This window comes from Pan paniscus, chromosome 23 (genome assembly GCF_029289425.2).
Source record: "Pan paniscus chromosome 23, NHGRI_mPanPan1-v2.0_pri, whole genome shotgun sequence".
Lineage (NCBI taxonomy): Eukaryota > Metazoa > Chordata > Mammalia > Primates > Hominidae > Pan > Pan paniscus.
The window spans coordinates 32,495,952-32,510,500 of record NC_085927.1 but is presented as its reverse complement, the minus strand read 5'-3'; the positions used below and the strand labels follow the sequence as shown (position 1 = coordinate 32,510,500).

General features: G+C 40.4%; 3 protein-coding genes across 4 annotated transcripts in view; all 3 read right to left on the bottom strand.

The window, feature by feature from the left end:
• LOC129395163 (immunoglobulin lambda-1 light chain-like) overlaps positions 1-14,549 on the bottom strand; it is a 735,232-nt gene that overhangs the window by 220,545 nt on the left and 500,138 nt on the right. Inside the window, exons 1-2 of one of the 2 annotated variants that reach the window (XM_063603085.1) lie at positions 11,478-11,583; positions 11,031-11,331 (exon numbers count right to left, since the gene is read on the bottom strand). The exons of the other annotated variant lie outside the window; for it this stretch is intronic. Of the exons in view, the coding sequence (XP_063459155.1) occupies positions 11,031-11,331; positions 11,478-11,523 (347 nt within the window). The 5' untranslated portion in view covers positions 11,524-11,583. Of the gene's footprint in view, positions 1-11,030; positions 11,332-11,477; positions 11,584-14,549 lie in introns of those variants that run through there. 2 annotated transcript variants of the gene reach the window in all.
• The window catches only part of LOC134730083 (immunoglobulin lambda-1 light chain-like), a 266,743-nt gene that overhangs the window by 239,089 nt on the left and 13,105 nt on the right, over positions 1-14,549 (bottom strand). The gene's annotated exons all lie outside the window — the stretch shown is intronic.
• LOC100977273 (immunoglobulin lambda-1 light chain) overlaps positions 1-14,549 on the bottom strand; it is a 262,611-nt gene that overhangs the window by 242,159 nt on the left and 5,903 nt on the right. The window lies entirely within an intron of this gene.

Sequence of the window (14,549 nt, the reverse complement as noted above, 5' to 3'; positions counted from 1 at the left end):
TCACTAAACCTCAGTGTGTACTTGAACCATCATCACCATCATTGTCATGGTATTTTTTCCATTAATCATAAGAACAAGAAGATTAAGGTAGAAAATTATGAGCCTAACTAGGTGGGACCTTTCTGTGTTCAAACCACAAAGGAGAAACTCTATAGCATTCCCTACAACTGTGGTTTTATCAGCATGGTTTTATTTTTCCTTATAAACTTAAATATTTATCAAAAGTTAACATTTCAGTGATTAAAATTGATACATTTCTTCCCCAAGATTTTGATCATTTTTATGTTTTTGATGTGAAACTGTGCTTCTTATTGCTAGAAGGCCTTTTCTTTCCTGTAGGAATAATAAAAATTACTTTTAAACAACATTACTCCCCTGTTGGATCACAGGCCCTAAGTGGATTCCTAGGTCCCAGGTGCACATCAGGAGCACGTGTACAAGCAGGCCCTGGGTGGACTTACCTGTGTACAGGTAAGGAGCTGACCTGGGGGGAGGGTGAGCAGCCAGCAGCCCAGGGGGTTCTGAGTAGGTCTTATGGAAGGAAGGAGCTGAGGATACGGAACCTTAAAGAAGTGACTTCACTTCCTTGGTGATATACCCTCACAGAACTTAGAATTCTGGTAACCAGGCACCCACATCCTAGAGACAGTCCCGCAGCCAGTTCCCTTGGTGGGAGATGCTCAGGAGAGCAAGATGTTCTCATGCTGCATCCGCACATCTTGAGGCTCCTGCTTCAGGAGGGCCCAGAGTGACAGCCTTTTCCCATGATGCCGATGCAGGCTCATTCCTCACCCCAGGCACCTCTGGCCGAAGGCGCACCCAGGTACCACAGGACAGCCTTGGGCAGGCCCTACGAGGCCAGGCCTCACTGGTGATCCCATCCGGGCCACATCCGTGCATTGTCCTTGGCCTGCTGGAGCCTCTGGAGTTCCTCCAGGCACAGGCACATGGTGAGGGGGGGCCTGTAGTTTTGGAGACTTTGCGGGGGCAGTGTTTTTGGACTGGAATTCCTTTAATTCAGTGAGGCTGATTCTGTGTGTGGAAATTCCAGTGGAAAGTGACTGACATTGGTGACTCTTTCTTCTTTTTCATCTCCTGCTCAATGTGCAGCAATCCAGGACCTTCCAGCACCAGCTGATGAGCCAGTGCCAGCACTAGGGGAAGAGCCCCCTTCAGGGACAGAACTGGAGCTAGAGGCAGCTGCAGAGCCCTCCTGCCCCTGCCCTGGTCCTGCCAAGGACCAGCCCATTAAGGAGCTGCCTGACATCATGGCACCTGCTCTAGCCACTGGCCTCAGCCCTGGGGCTGAAAGCATGGCTTGAGCAAGAGGTAGAAGAGAGCAGGTGGCCAGCACAGCCCCAGTCAGCAGCTGCCACTCTGCTCTCAGCCCTGGGCACTGTGGGAGGCATGGAGGCAGAGACCCAGGTATGTGGCCTGAGCTCCTCTGACTCACTGGAGTCAGCAGTGAGTGGTCAGCAATTTTGTGTCTGGTGAGGGCTTCCTTCCTGGTTCATAGACAGCCATCTTTGTACTGTGTCCTCACATGACAGAAGGGATGAGGAGTTCTCAGCCTTCCCTTTGATAGGGACACTGATCCCATTCACGGGTTCTCTGCTTTCATCATTTAATCACCTTCCAAGGCCTCACCTCCAAATCCCATTACATAGGGAATTAGATTTTAACACATCAATTGGAGGGGACAGTAAGATTTGGTCTACAGCGTCAGGGCACTCTGAGCCCTTTGCACTCACAGGAAATCTCTAATCTTCTACAAGTGTTTGCTGGTCCCCTCTGGGTTTAGGGAAATTTGTAATTGCCGCTCTTGAGTCAGCTTGGTCCAAGCTTAAATTTTACATTTGCCCACATAACTTGTTCATGAGACAGAGGGAACTTTAGTGGCAACTGACCATTTGGAGGTTTAGGGAATCCATGGGGGAGGGCTTGGGATCTGGATGAGCAGAATTGGAGGGAGGAAAGGAGGAAGGTGCAGAAGGAGAGAGGGCAGAATACGAAAGGGGAAGAGGACCTCTGGATACAAGGGTCAGCTGAAGGGCAAGGAAGGTAATTTTCCTTGCATTGTAAACTCGGATCCCGTATCATGTCAGCAACATCTGAGGAATACATTTTTTCAATGCATATTCCTGGGTTCTGGAAATGTTGATTTCAGAAATCTGGAGTTATGTCAATTTATCCGTATTTATCATAAGAATTTTGGATAATTCTGATGAAATTAGACCACAAAGCAGAGCTTGACAACCACTCATTTGGGATGTGTATCTGGAAGACATTTGATTATATGAAATAATCACAGAAAACTGAGGAGGAATTGTTTATTTAAAAATGCTTGCATATAATTCAGCTCTTCCTATATATGCAGTTTGACCACACATTTTGTCTCTCCAATATTAAGATTGGAAATGTGCAGAAAGTCTTTTAAAAATCAAGTAGACAGAGGAAAGGAGTTGGAGAGAAAAGAAAACTGACAATTATCTGATAAGAAGAGAAGAGAAGCGAAGGGGAAGGAAGTAGCATATTTTTGTACATTATTTGATGACGTCTAAATTATAAGCTCAAATTGTGTTTCTAAGAAAGCCAATAATACAAGTTTTCAGAGTGTAGAGGGTGTAGTGCCAACACTGATTTGCTGGGAAAGAGAAGTGTACTCTGTCTTGCTGCGTAATGTGAAACAGGCCCAAAAAAAGGGTCAGTATTTAAGAAGTGTTTGTTTTATTGGTGCTGAATTATTTTATCTCATACTTAGTTGAAAATGAAAGGGCTATAAAGTGCTTAGGTTGAACACAAAGTCCTCTGCTATCGGTAACATCTTCAGGAGCCGTATTAGAGGAGGGACACGTAGCAATGGTGGACTGAATGGCTCTTTGCTTATGCATTAAACCAAACAGTATGGCATGTATTTTATTAAGAAATCTGTTAAGATGAAGTAAACCTCTGGTTCTTGTTCTTAATAGGCACACTATTTGCTATGGCAGCAAGAGCAAAAGGCTTAAGTCCAAAAACGTACGTTAACTACGAACATTTTCGTATAAACAAAACAATGTGAGCATCCATATATGACAGTAACTCCTAAGCCCAAAATATTTTTAACTGAGATTGAAATCATTTCCTGCATAACAAATGTTATTATTGTATTCTGAGATGATGTATTATTTGTATATGGATACTATAAATATTAACTTATTTAAGTTATTCATTATTTATTCAACAAATCTCTGGAATCTACAAAATGCTGGTTTCAGCACTGAATGTAGAATTGATATAAAATATAATACTTTTTCTTAGTGGTTGATTAAAAACACTATATATATATATTAGATAGAGGTTGTACTATTGAAATCAGGGAGAGACTGACTTGCTAATAAAAAAATCAGGAAACCCAGTGTGATTATTTTTAATAATAATCTATATTTTAATACAGGGCTCTTGTTTTTTCTCATGGAAATATATTACAATATGGAATTTCTGGTGTTTGGTATCTGAATGTTTTAGTATAGCAGGTATAGTGAGTTTTCCAAAGACATTTTACCAGCTTACTTGCCCATCAGTGACTCATAAGATATTACGCGGAACCACATCCTCTCCAACAACTTCTAGTATCAGTCTTTGTAAAGCGTGTCCATTAAATGGGTGTGGGTTTTGCAGGTGATTATTCTGTTATTGAAAGATACTAGGATACCTAGCTGTAATAAGCGAGGCATGCAGAGGCACATGTTTAGAGTGTGTCCCGACCCCGGAATTAAAACAAATCCAATTTGTGCCTCCCCTGTTCAATAAAAAGTTTCCTTAAGAACCCAGAGATCAGGCATTCCTTTGAGAAACCACTCCAATATGGTTTCTCACCTACTCACTCCAAGAAAATTGCTCTTATCAAAGCACAAACAATATCCATATCGTTAAATGATGAATTGAAGCATAATTCCTCAGACTTTGTCTTAATTTATGTATCAGCAGCATTGAAAGCAGTTAATCTCTTCCTCCCTCCTTTTTTCAAAACTTTCTTTGAGAGAATTCCAGAACACTTAACCTACTTTCCCTTTGACATTTTTGATAATCACCCCTAGTACTTTTTTGCTGGTTTCTTCTCGTCTTTATCACTTTTTTTTCTTTCTGAGATTGAAGTTTTGCTCTTGTTTCCCAGGCTGGAGTTCAATGATGCAATCTCGGCTCACCACACCCTCCACCTCCCTGCTTCAAGCGATTCTCCTGCCTCAGCCTCCTGAGTAGCTGGTATTACAGGCATGAGCCACCACACCCGGCTAATTTTGTATTTTTAGTAGAGATAGGGTTTCTCCATATTGGTCAGGCTGGCCTTGAACTCCCGACCTCAGGAGATCTGCCCGCCTTGGCCTTCCAAAGTGCTGGGATTCCAGGCATGAGCCACGGCACCCGGCCTACTACTTTTTGGGTGTTAGATAACCACTGGACTCAGGACTTTGACTAATGTTTCTTATCTTTGCTTTCTTACTAATTTTCGTGTCATTCATTTCCTGATATTTTCTTTGATACCTTAACACTAGACTACGCACAACACTGTCTGACTTCTCCATTTGGACATCTGTTAGGAATGTCAAAATCAATAAGTCCACATGGAGCCACTGATACTCCTCAAACTTGCTCTTCCCCATTCTGTTTAATGGCACCTCCCATTTTATAGTTTCTGAGCTCAATATTCGTGGTGTCCGCTTTTAATTCTCTCTGTCACTGCAGATCTGTCGTTCTCTCTCGGTATCTGTCTGGTTTTCACTCTCTCTTTCTCTCTCTCTCTCTCTCTATAACACACACACACACACGCACACACATTTTTTCAGATCTGACATGTATGAAAATCCTGCCAGCTTTACCTTTAAAGTGAACTCATTCCAAATGGTATTTGCAAATTCACCTTCCCACCCTCACCACTTGGTGACTACAGTACTTCCCTCCCAAGGCCAAAGCTCTACTGCAGAGATTTCTTGAGGAAATAATGAGAACTACTATACATTCTTATTTCAGGGGCCCTCAAAATACAGGCTAGCTGTATTCTATATGAATTTAAGCTCCTATCATCGCCCTATTTTTCAATCCAGTCTCCACACAGCAAGCACAGGAAGCAGTTAGAATTCCAAGTCATATCACAACACTCCTGTTTTAAAGTCCCTGATTAATTACTTCTTTTTTCCTCATTAGAATTTAAGTTTAACGAAGCTGGGCAACTTTGTATGTTTTCCCACTGACCTATCTTCAGAGCTGGAGATCACTCGGTGCAAGATAAATGATCAGTAAATATTTTCAAACAGCAGAATCAATTATAAATAGTTTTACTATAGAGTACACACTGAGACTTAAAAATCAAGAAAATAGATTCATCAAGAGAATTCTGTTTTGATTTTGTTATCCCTTGATTAGATTATCTGTCTTAGTATAAATTTCAGTGTGGGAAGCTGTAAGCGTTTTCTAAATTTTAAAATAAAAGACAAGGAATTTAAATATCTGCTCCTTTTATTTAAGGGATAAAAAAGACAAGCTTGTCTTTTAAAATAAATTTTATATATGTATACACAATCTAAATTTATTTTTCTCTCTTTATCCCTGAATACTTTGTAAAGGTATTCATGTCCTCATTTTTTAAAAATCCACTTCAATGATAACATTTTAAAAGATATTTGCAACTTCCTTAAGAATATCTTGGTGTTCCACTGAACAGCTTGCCAAGTAATACATTAGCAATACAACTTCCTCATAATGCTTTAATTTGTTTGATTAAATTTATAAATTTCCCACTCTCAACTCATAATTTCATTCACACATAATACATCCTACTTGATCTCTGTGGGGAGTTCATTCCATATATTTACTATTGAAAATGGTTTTGATATCTGAACAGAAATGTATAATTGTATCGCTGGTTAGACTGTTCTATAGAATCTCTTTCTGTTTTGGTCTTGTTGCTTATTGATTACAGAGTGGCTCTGGTACTGTAAAGCTTGAAATATCTTCTTTCTTTTTTTCTTTTTCCTTCCTTCCTTCCTTCCTTCCTTCCTTCCTTCCTTCCTTCCTTCCTTCCTTCCTTCCTCATCCTTCCTTCTCTTTCTTTCTTTCTTTCAACAGGTTTTGCTCTGTTGCCCAGGCTGGAATGCAGTAGTGCTAACAGGGCTTACTTCAATTATTTTTTAAACAGAAATAATCAAATTTCTTTTCAATGTAACCAACATTTCTTTTAAGTGATGAATTAAATATTTACCATGTTTTAGCCTCGACAGTTTACCTTCTGCAGCCTCAACTTCTCTGGCTCCCGCAATCCTCCCGTCTCAGTGTCTCGAGTAGATGGGACTACAGACGGTGCCACCATGCCTGGCAAAGTTTTGTAACTTTTGGTAGAGATGGAGTTTCATCATGTTGCCCAGGCTGGTCTTGAGCTCCTGGGATCAGGCAAAACTCGCAGCTCGTCCTTCCAAATTGCTGGGATTATAGACTTGAGCCACCATGCCCAGCCAAAAGGTTGAAACATTTTCTAAGTTTGAAAACAAAGTTCATGTTATTTAAATACCTGTTACTTAAAATTTGGAAGACATGTTAACACCATAGAAACCCAGAGCCTGCATTTTTAGATTAGTAACCTGTAGATGTTTTTCATTCCTTCTAAAGTTAAAACAATAAATATTTTGTATTCAGATAATTCTTGATAACAGAAGGTAACTATTTAATTTTTCACTTAAAAGAAATGCGGTTACTTTGAAAAGACATTTGGTTAAGGTAAGTTAGATAAATTTCTGTTTAAAAAATAACTTAAGAAAAATAATGCTCAAAGAGCAGCAGTCATGGCATTTATCCCAGAGAGAGGAAGTGGATCTTGTTCTGCCTGTGATAGCAAAAGTGTATGGATCAAGATTATTCTATAGGGTCATAGATTACAAGATAGCATAACATTTTATTTTAAAAATGAAGACAATTTTTGGTACATGTATTAAATGTAAGAGAATGAACAAGCAGCTTAAAAAATGAACTTTTCATGCTCACTTTTGGGGGATATTATGGGATACAAACAAGTGCAGAGAGCAGTGTGAGGAATAAAATTCTCATCCTGGCTTAGGAATAAAATTCTCATTCTGGCTTAGTGTGGGCAGAACCTCACAGTCTCTGAGCAACCCCATGATGTGGTATGGTTAGGGCACGGCCCCTCAATATAAAACGTGTTCTTATTTAGTGAGAATCGAAATTAAAAAAATACTACTAACCTCAACACCGAATGATTGGTTCATCATTTGATAGACCTTGTGACTTTATAACACATACAATTGTGTTATCATTCTATAAGGTTTATCATTTGTGACATTTAAAACCAGAATAATTTCAAATTTGAAGTGAAAGAAGTCCTTTAGAGAAATACATTTTAAGATACAACCCCCTATCTATCTATATCTTTATCATCTATGATATCGGCCATTTTCATATTGCAAAAAGCAAGGGCATTCTTCTAGGCCTTCTAAATGTTATAGGATCACACAGACATTGACACAATGGCGACAGGCACAGATAGATGTTAATATTATTTGGAAAACAGTTTCATTTCTAGTGTGATGAACAAATGATTAAGGTGTTGGTGGTCTTGGGCATTATTTCCCACTAGGGTCCATATTTTTGCGTGTGAAAAATAGTTACTAGAGGGAGAGCAAAGACAGAGCGCTCTCATTGTTCCCAGAGAATTGGACTAGAGAAATGTGAAGTCACCTACCTTCACCAGCTTTGCATTTTTTGTCTTTTTGATCATAGCCATTCCAGCTAGGGTGAGATTGTATCTTACTGGGGTTTTGATTCTCATTCCCTCACTAATTAGTGATGTTCAACATTTTTCTCGTATGCCTGTTGGCCATTTGTATATCTTCTATTGAGAAAAGTCTCTTCAAATTCTTGTCCCATTTTTAATGATATTATTCGTTTTTTATGCTAATGAGTTATTTCAGTTTTTTAAAAATTTTCATATACTGAATGTTAGGCCCTTGTCAGGTGAACAGTTTGCAAATATTTTCTCTCATTCTACATGTTGTCTTTACTCTGTTGATTGTTTCCTTTGCTTTTCAGGAACTTTGTAGTTTAATGATGTCCCCTATCTCTATTATTTGTTGTTGCCTGTGCTTTTGAAGTCTTGGCCATATAATTTTTTATCTAGAACAATGTCCTAAATAATTTGTTCTTCCCCTATGTTAAGTTCCCTTCTAGTAGTTTTATAGTTTGGGGTGTTATATTTGGGTCTTTAATCCATTTTTAGTTGATATTTTTTTGTGGAGAGGATAAGTGTCTAGTTTCATTGTTCTGTAGATGAGTATCCAGTTTTCTCAGCACCATTTATTGAAAATTGTGACATTTTCTCAGTGTACATTCTTGACATCTTTGTTGAAAATCAGTCAGCTATATATAGATATATGGATTTATTTACGGTTTTTCTATTTTGTTATATTGGTCTCAGTGTCTGATTGCATGCCAATAACTTCCTGTTTTGGTTACTATAGTTTGTAGCATATTTTAATTCTAGTAGTGTGATATCTTCAGCTGTGTTCTTTTTGCTCAGTATTGCTTTGGCTATTCAGCGTCTTTTCTGGTTTTATACCAATTTTAGAGGTTTTTTTATTTCTGTGAATAATGTCATTGGTATTTTGATAGGAATTGCATTGAGTTTGTAGATTGCTTTGGGTAGTAAGTTTCTTCATTTAATATTTTCTAAATGTAACTCCACTGATTTAGGCTTGCATTACTTCTAATAAGAAATCAACTATTATCTGGGGATGGTTACTGGGTAAGAAAAAACTAGTTAGAAGTAATCAATAAGGCCTACTATTTGACAGCACAACAGGATGACTATAGTCAATAACAACTTAACTGTACATTTTATAAAGCTAAAAGAGTGTAATTGAATAGTTTATAATACAAAAGATAAATGCTTGAGTGAATGAATACCGAATTTTCCATAATGTGGCTATTTCACATTGCATGCCTGTTTTGAAACATCTCGTGTACCCAATAAAAATATATGCCTACTATGAAGCCACTAAAATTAAAAAAATTTTTAAAAACCAAATTTGTTCTTGTCATTATGTTGTTCACCTGTATCTCTGTCTCCCTTTCTCTCTCTCTCTCTCTCTCTGTGTGTGTGTGTGTGTGTGTGTGTGTCTTTGGGACATGTTAAACTTTTTGGAATAGTAGGTTTCTAGTTTTCACAAAATTTGGGAAATTTTGGTCATTGTTCCTTTAAATTGTTTTTCTGCCTTTTCTCTTCCCTGTCCAATCTTACCTCCTTTAATGACTTTCATTATACCAATTTAGGCGGTTGAAGATGTCCTAAAGCTCACTGATACTCTGTTTACGCTTTTGTGCTTCGTCTTGAATAGCTGCCATTGCCATATCTTCAAGTTCACTCATCTATTCTTTCACAGAATCCAATCTGCAATCAGTCTCATTCAGTGTATTTTTTATTGCAGACATATTATGGATCATTTATAAGAGTATAACTTGCGTCTGTCTTTATATGTTTTATGTATCCACTTAATATGATTTTTCAATCTTATATCCTCATGAACAAGTAGAATAGAATAGAGTTATAAGAATTTCTTTCATATCCTTGCCTACAAGGTCTATCATGTGTGCAATTTTATTGCCATTTGGGATTGATTCACTTCTCTGTTTGATATAGCATATATTTTCTGGTTACCTTGCAGGAAATATTGACAGGATGAAGGCATTGTGCATTTTTCCTGCTGGGTTGAGAATTCTTTTGCAGTTCATTCTCTATTTCTGTCTTTTATTGTTGAATTCAGTAAAGTTACGTTACTGTTCAGAAAAACAGTTTGAGTTTTCTGTTTGCTTTTACACTTTCATAGTTGAGACCTGAGCAGCATTTTGTCTAGGGTGACTTTTTCCCCAGTACTGAGGCAAAGCTCTTCTGATGAGTCAACCTCATGCCCTGTAAGTCAGGCCTTTCCTCTGTGACTGTAGTGTGTGAGTGTCTGTGAGTGCGTGGGTGGGTGTGTGTGGGAGTGAGCTCTGTGAGGTGTTCCCTCAAGAGTGGGAGTGAGCTCTGTGAGGTGTTCCCTCAAGAGTCTTTGCGTGGTTCTTTTCTCTTTCAGAGGTGTTTCTTTACACACAAGTGCTCATCAGTTCATGTATATTTGCAGACCTCAGAGTTCTCTGCATGTGCAACTGCCTCCTCTTTGATACTCTTCCAACTAGACTGTTTTTGTTCATTTCTAAACAATTTTTGAGATCCCTGGAATCCTACTCTAAGAGGCAGGATTCCATGCAGCAGGGTTTCATGACATACTGTCAGGAAAGAAGTATGGGAGGTGTGACTGGGAATGTGTTACAACTGACTGCTCAGCTAGAAGGCATTTCAAGGTCATTCTAAATTAAAGTATGGCTTTGGGATTAAGGCATCAGGTAGTTATTGCTCCTGAACTACATTCTGAAGGAGGCACATCTTTGCATGAAGCTGTCCTTTGCACTCAAAGGCATTTTTTGGTGGGGAATTGCTGTGTGAAGCTGGGGTGCCAAGGGATGCCACAGTGCTCACTAGAAAAGACTTTCCTGTTCAGAACATCAGGATGCATGGAGCTGGGGCTTGAGGGTCTCAGTTAAACATGGGGAGTTCAGACCAATAATCCAGGGCATTTGGGCCACAAAGTACAGGCATTGTGTTAGATCCAGTCACCACACAAGAGGAACTCCAGGGATCATGACCACTCAACAGCTGTCCATCTCCTTCTTGTGGTCCTTCCACTCAGGTCATCTTGAGGCAAGGCACACTCAGTCCAAACAACAGCAGAACAGCCTGGTCCTTCAAGCCTCACATCATCCTGACCCACCTTCTGCAGAGCCTACCTGGAGTAATGGAGGGAAAGGCAGCCTGGAGGTCTCAGATGCAGGAGAACTGGGCCAGCCCTGCTTATGGCTTTGTTCACAGTCCTGCTGGGGCTGGAGAGAGAGGATGACACAGATAGTGAAGGGGTTTCTGTCTCACTTCCCCATCTGTCTGTGTCACTGTGGGATGGTTACCACTGCTGTCTAAGGAGCTACAGTAATAGTCAGCCTCATCTTCCGCCTGAGCCCCAGTGATGGTCAAGGAAGCTGTGTTTCCTGAGCTGGAGCCAGAGAATCGGTCTGGGATCCCTGAGGGCCGGTTGTTATTACCATAGATGACAAGCACAGGGGCCTGTCCTGGCTTCTGCTGGTACCAGCTTGCATAATAGCTTCTGAGGCTGTCTCCTTGGCAGGTGATCCTGACTGTCTGTCCCAAGGCCACAGACACAGCAGGGTCCTGAGTCAGCTCAGAAGAAACCACAGAACCTGCAAGAGAGGACAGAAGAGGTGAGGATAAGGGTTTCACGCCTAGAGTCCCACACCCTACACTACCCCCTGTGTTGAGCCGAAGCTCAGGGCCAGGTTGGCACAGCTAGCATGATAATATGGGGTTGAGCCCTGGGAGGCAGCACCTATGCAAAGAGTGAAGAGAGTGAGCCAGAGAGGGGTCCAGGCCATGGTGGAGACACCCCAGAACTCTGCCTCTAGTCCACAGCTAAGGAGGAACCTCCAGGCCTCTCTTATCATAGGAAGGGAAGTCTCTTCATGCAAATCTACTTCCTTTATTCTTGTGTCGTCGTTAGGTGGCTGTGGTGAGCCGTGGATGCAAATCTGTTCTCCATTCCCTAAAACATTTGTCCTGGTTCTTGTCTGAGCCCTGAGCCTGATGGCCTTCTCTGAGTAATTTCTCAAGATCAGAAGAAGGGCCAAGTGTGTTTTCAGATTTACCCACTAGAAGGGGCCTCATAGGAAGCAACAGTCAGGCCCTTTGCACTTGAGGGGCTTGGACTCATTAGGGGCCTCAGACTAAACCTCACAGTGCCCCCTGGTGCACACAGCATGAATGCCATTTTCTGCACATCACTAGATCACTCAGAAGGGCTACTTATGAGTCCATAATACATGCCACATGCATTAGCGAGAGTTTTACAAGTGTTACCTCAAGAAGACTTTTGTAATATAGAATAGGATGATGGGGAGCCTTATGCTTCAAGCCCATCTTTATTAGTGAGTGAATATTAGGAGGTTAAATGTTTTTCCCAAGTCCTCCAGACAATAGGGAGTGGAGTCAAGATTCCACCCAGGAGATGCACCTCAGAGTCTGACCTTCCTGCCCCGCCTCCTGCACCCTGCTCCATCTCCTCCTTCTCCCTCATCCAAGGTCTTCGGGGTCCCTCTTGTTTTTGCTAGAGCTCCCACAGGAAGATAGGAAAGAATTAGTGACCGAAATGGCAGAAACATGTTTTCTCACAGTTCTGAAGCTGGAAAACCCAAGATAAAAGTGGTAGTGAGTTTGGTTTCCCCTGAGGACTCTCTCCTTGGCTTGCAGGTTGCTACCTCCTTGCTGTATCCTCACCTGGTCTTTTCTCTGCACGCTCACCTCTGGTGTCTTATGTCTGTGTGTGCAAATTTCTTCTTCCTAGGAGGACATCAGTCCGATTTGAGAAGAATCTACCCTAATTTTTTCATTTTCACTTAGTCACCTCTTTAAAGACCCTATGCACAATTTCAGTCACATATTGTGTGTTACAGCTTCAATGCATACATTCTGGAGGACTTAATTCAGCCAATAACCCCCCACCCTCTGGACTCCAAAAAACTCATGTCTTTCTCACTTGTAAAAACATTCAACTCATTCCAACAGCGCAAGTCCTAAACTAACTCAGCACCTACTCTAAGACCCAATTCTCGTTTAGATATCACCCAAATCAAGTGTGGGTGATTCTCCAGGATGATTCATCCTGAGGGTTTAAAGGAAAACAGTTTGGGGGGTTTCCTCTCCAGTCTCCTGTTATCATCCAGGTTCCAGAAAAGTAAACTCCTACTTCAATAAGATTGAAATAAAAAAGTGAGTCAACATCAGCAACATTTTTGAGTCAGATGTGAAAAATTCACATCTGTGCACTTTTAAAATAATTTAGAGTATAGAATAATTTAAATGCCATAAAATTGAATTTTATAATCAGTAGCCATGGGCTATCTCTGACAGCATTTGGAAAAGAGCTATAGTTGATACAGAAAATATAACCCAAAAAACAAGAGTTGTTTTTAGAGCAGAATATTTCCGAGTTAACTAAGATAAATCGTACACAGAAATAATATAATCCAAAGAAAATTAATTTCTTGTAGGCATATTAAATTACTAAATCCAATTTTAGCATTGAGCATCAACATTTTGGTGTGCATATAAAGCCACCTCTCAATGGTTATATAAAAGGGCAGTTGTTTCCTACTTCACGTTACAGTTTATTTGTAGCTTAATGGTGCTTTCATAGTCAGAGAGAAGGTGCTCCAGAGGATGCTTCCTTTACCTAAGAAAGGGAAAATATTCTTTTACATAAAATGATAATTTGCAGGATAACATATTTCCACTCTCATCATCCCTGTTCTTGTCCAACTTAGTTGGAGGACTTACAGTTAAAATCTCAAACTCGGCCGGGCACGGTAGTTCATGCCTGTAATCCCAGCACTTTGGGAGGCCGAGGCGGGTGGATCATGAGGTCAGGAGATTGACACCATCTTGGTCAACATTGTGAAACCATGTCTCTACAAAAAATACAAAAATTAGCCTGGCATGATGGCGAGAGCTTGTAATCCCAGCTACTTGGGAGGCTGAGGCAGGAGAATTTCTTGAACCCGGGAGGTGGATGTTGCAGTGAGCCGCGATTGTGCCACTGCACTCCAGCCTGGTGACAGAGTGAGACTCCATCTCAAAAATAAATAAATAAACAAATAAATTTTAAAAACATCTCAAACTCTCTTCTTTATTCCATTGGTGCATTCTGAGTTTAACGATCTACTTGCTTTATAAAAATTTGCAATACATTTAAAAGTTCAACTTCATTTATCATTTGTTAATGATGCTCAGAACACCAACCATCTTGTGTGTTTTTGGTTTCAGCTACAAGGCTGATTTTAAGACCTTTTTTCTCTCAGCCTACACTGGATCACTCCCGACTTGGTGCAAGCTTCCTTGCCCATTTGCCCCTCCCTCTGCCTCTAATTTTTCACCTCGGAGGAATCTCTATTCCTGATATACTGAAGCTCTCACAAAACAGAGCAAATGGATGCAGATGAAAGTCCTGAGCGTGTGACACAGGGCTGTCTTGAGCAGACACAAGATCCAATCAAACACATGGTACAGGTAGGTTCTTATCCAAAGAAACACCTCAGGCCCCTAGAGGAGGTGAATTACAGTGTCCCTCACAAAGAGATCTCCACCTAGAACATATGCGGGTGCAATGTTCGAACTTCAAATAACCCTAGAAACCAGGGACCGTTAAACCACATCCTGTGGGACATCCCTGGCCTGCCACCTATTTTTTTCATGGCCCCAGAACTGATAGTGGTTTTTATATGTTTTAATGATTATGTTGTAGATGGTGTATCAGAACATACATATTATCCCAACGTTGTCTTGTGCATGGCAAAGACTAAAATACCTCTTACCGAGGCATTGAAGAAAAGGTTTACCAAATCCTAAA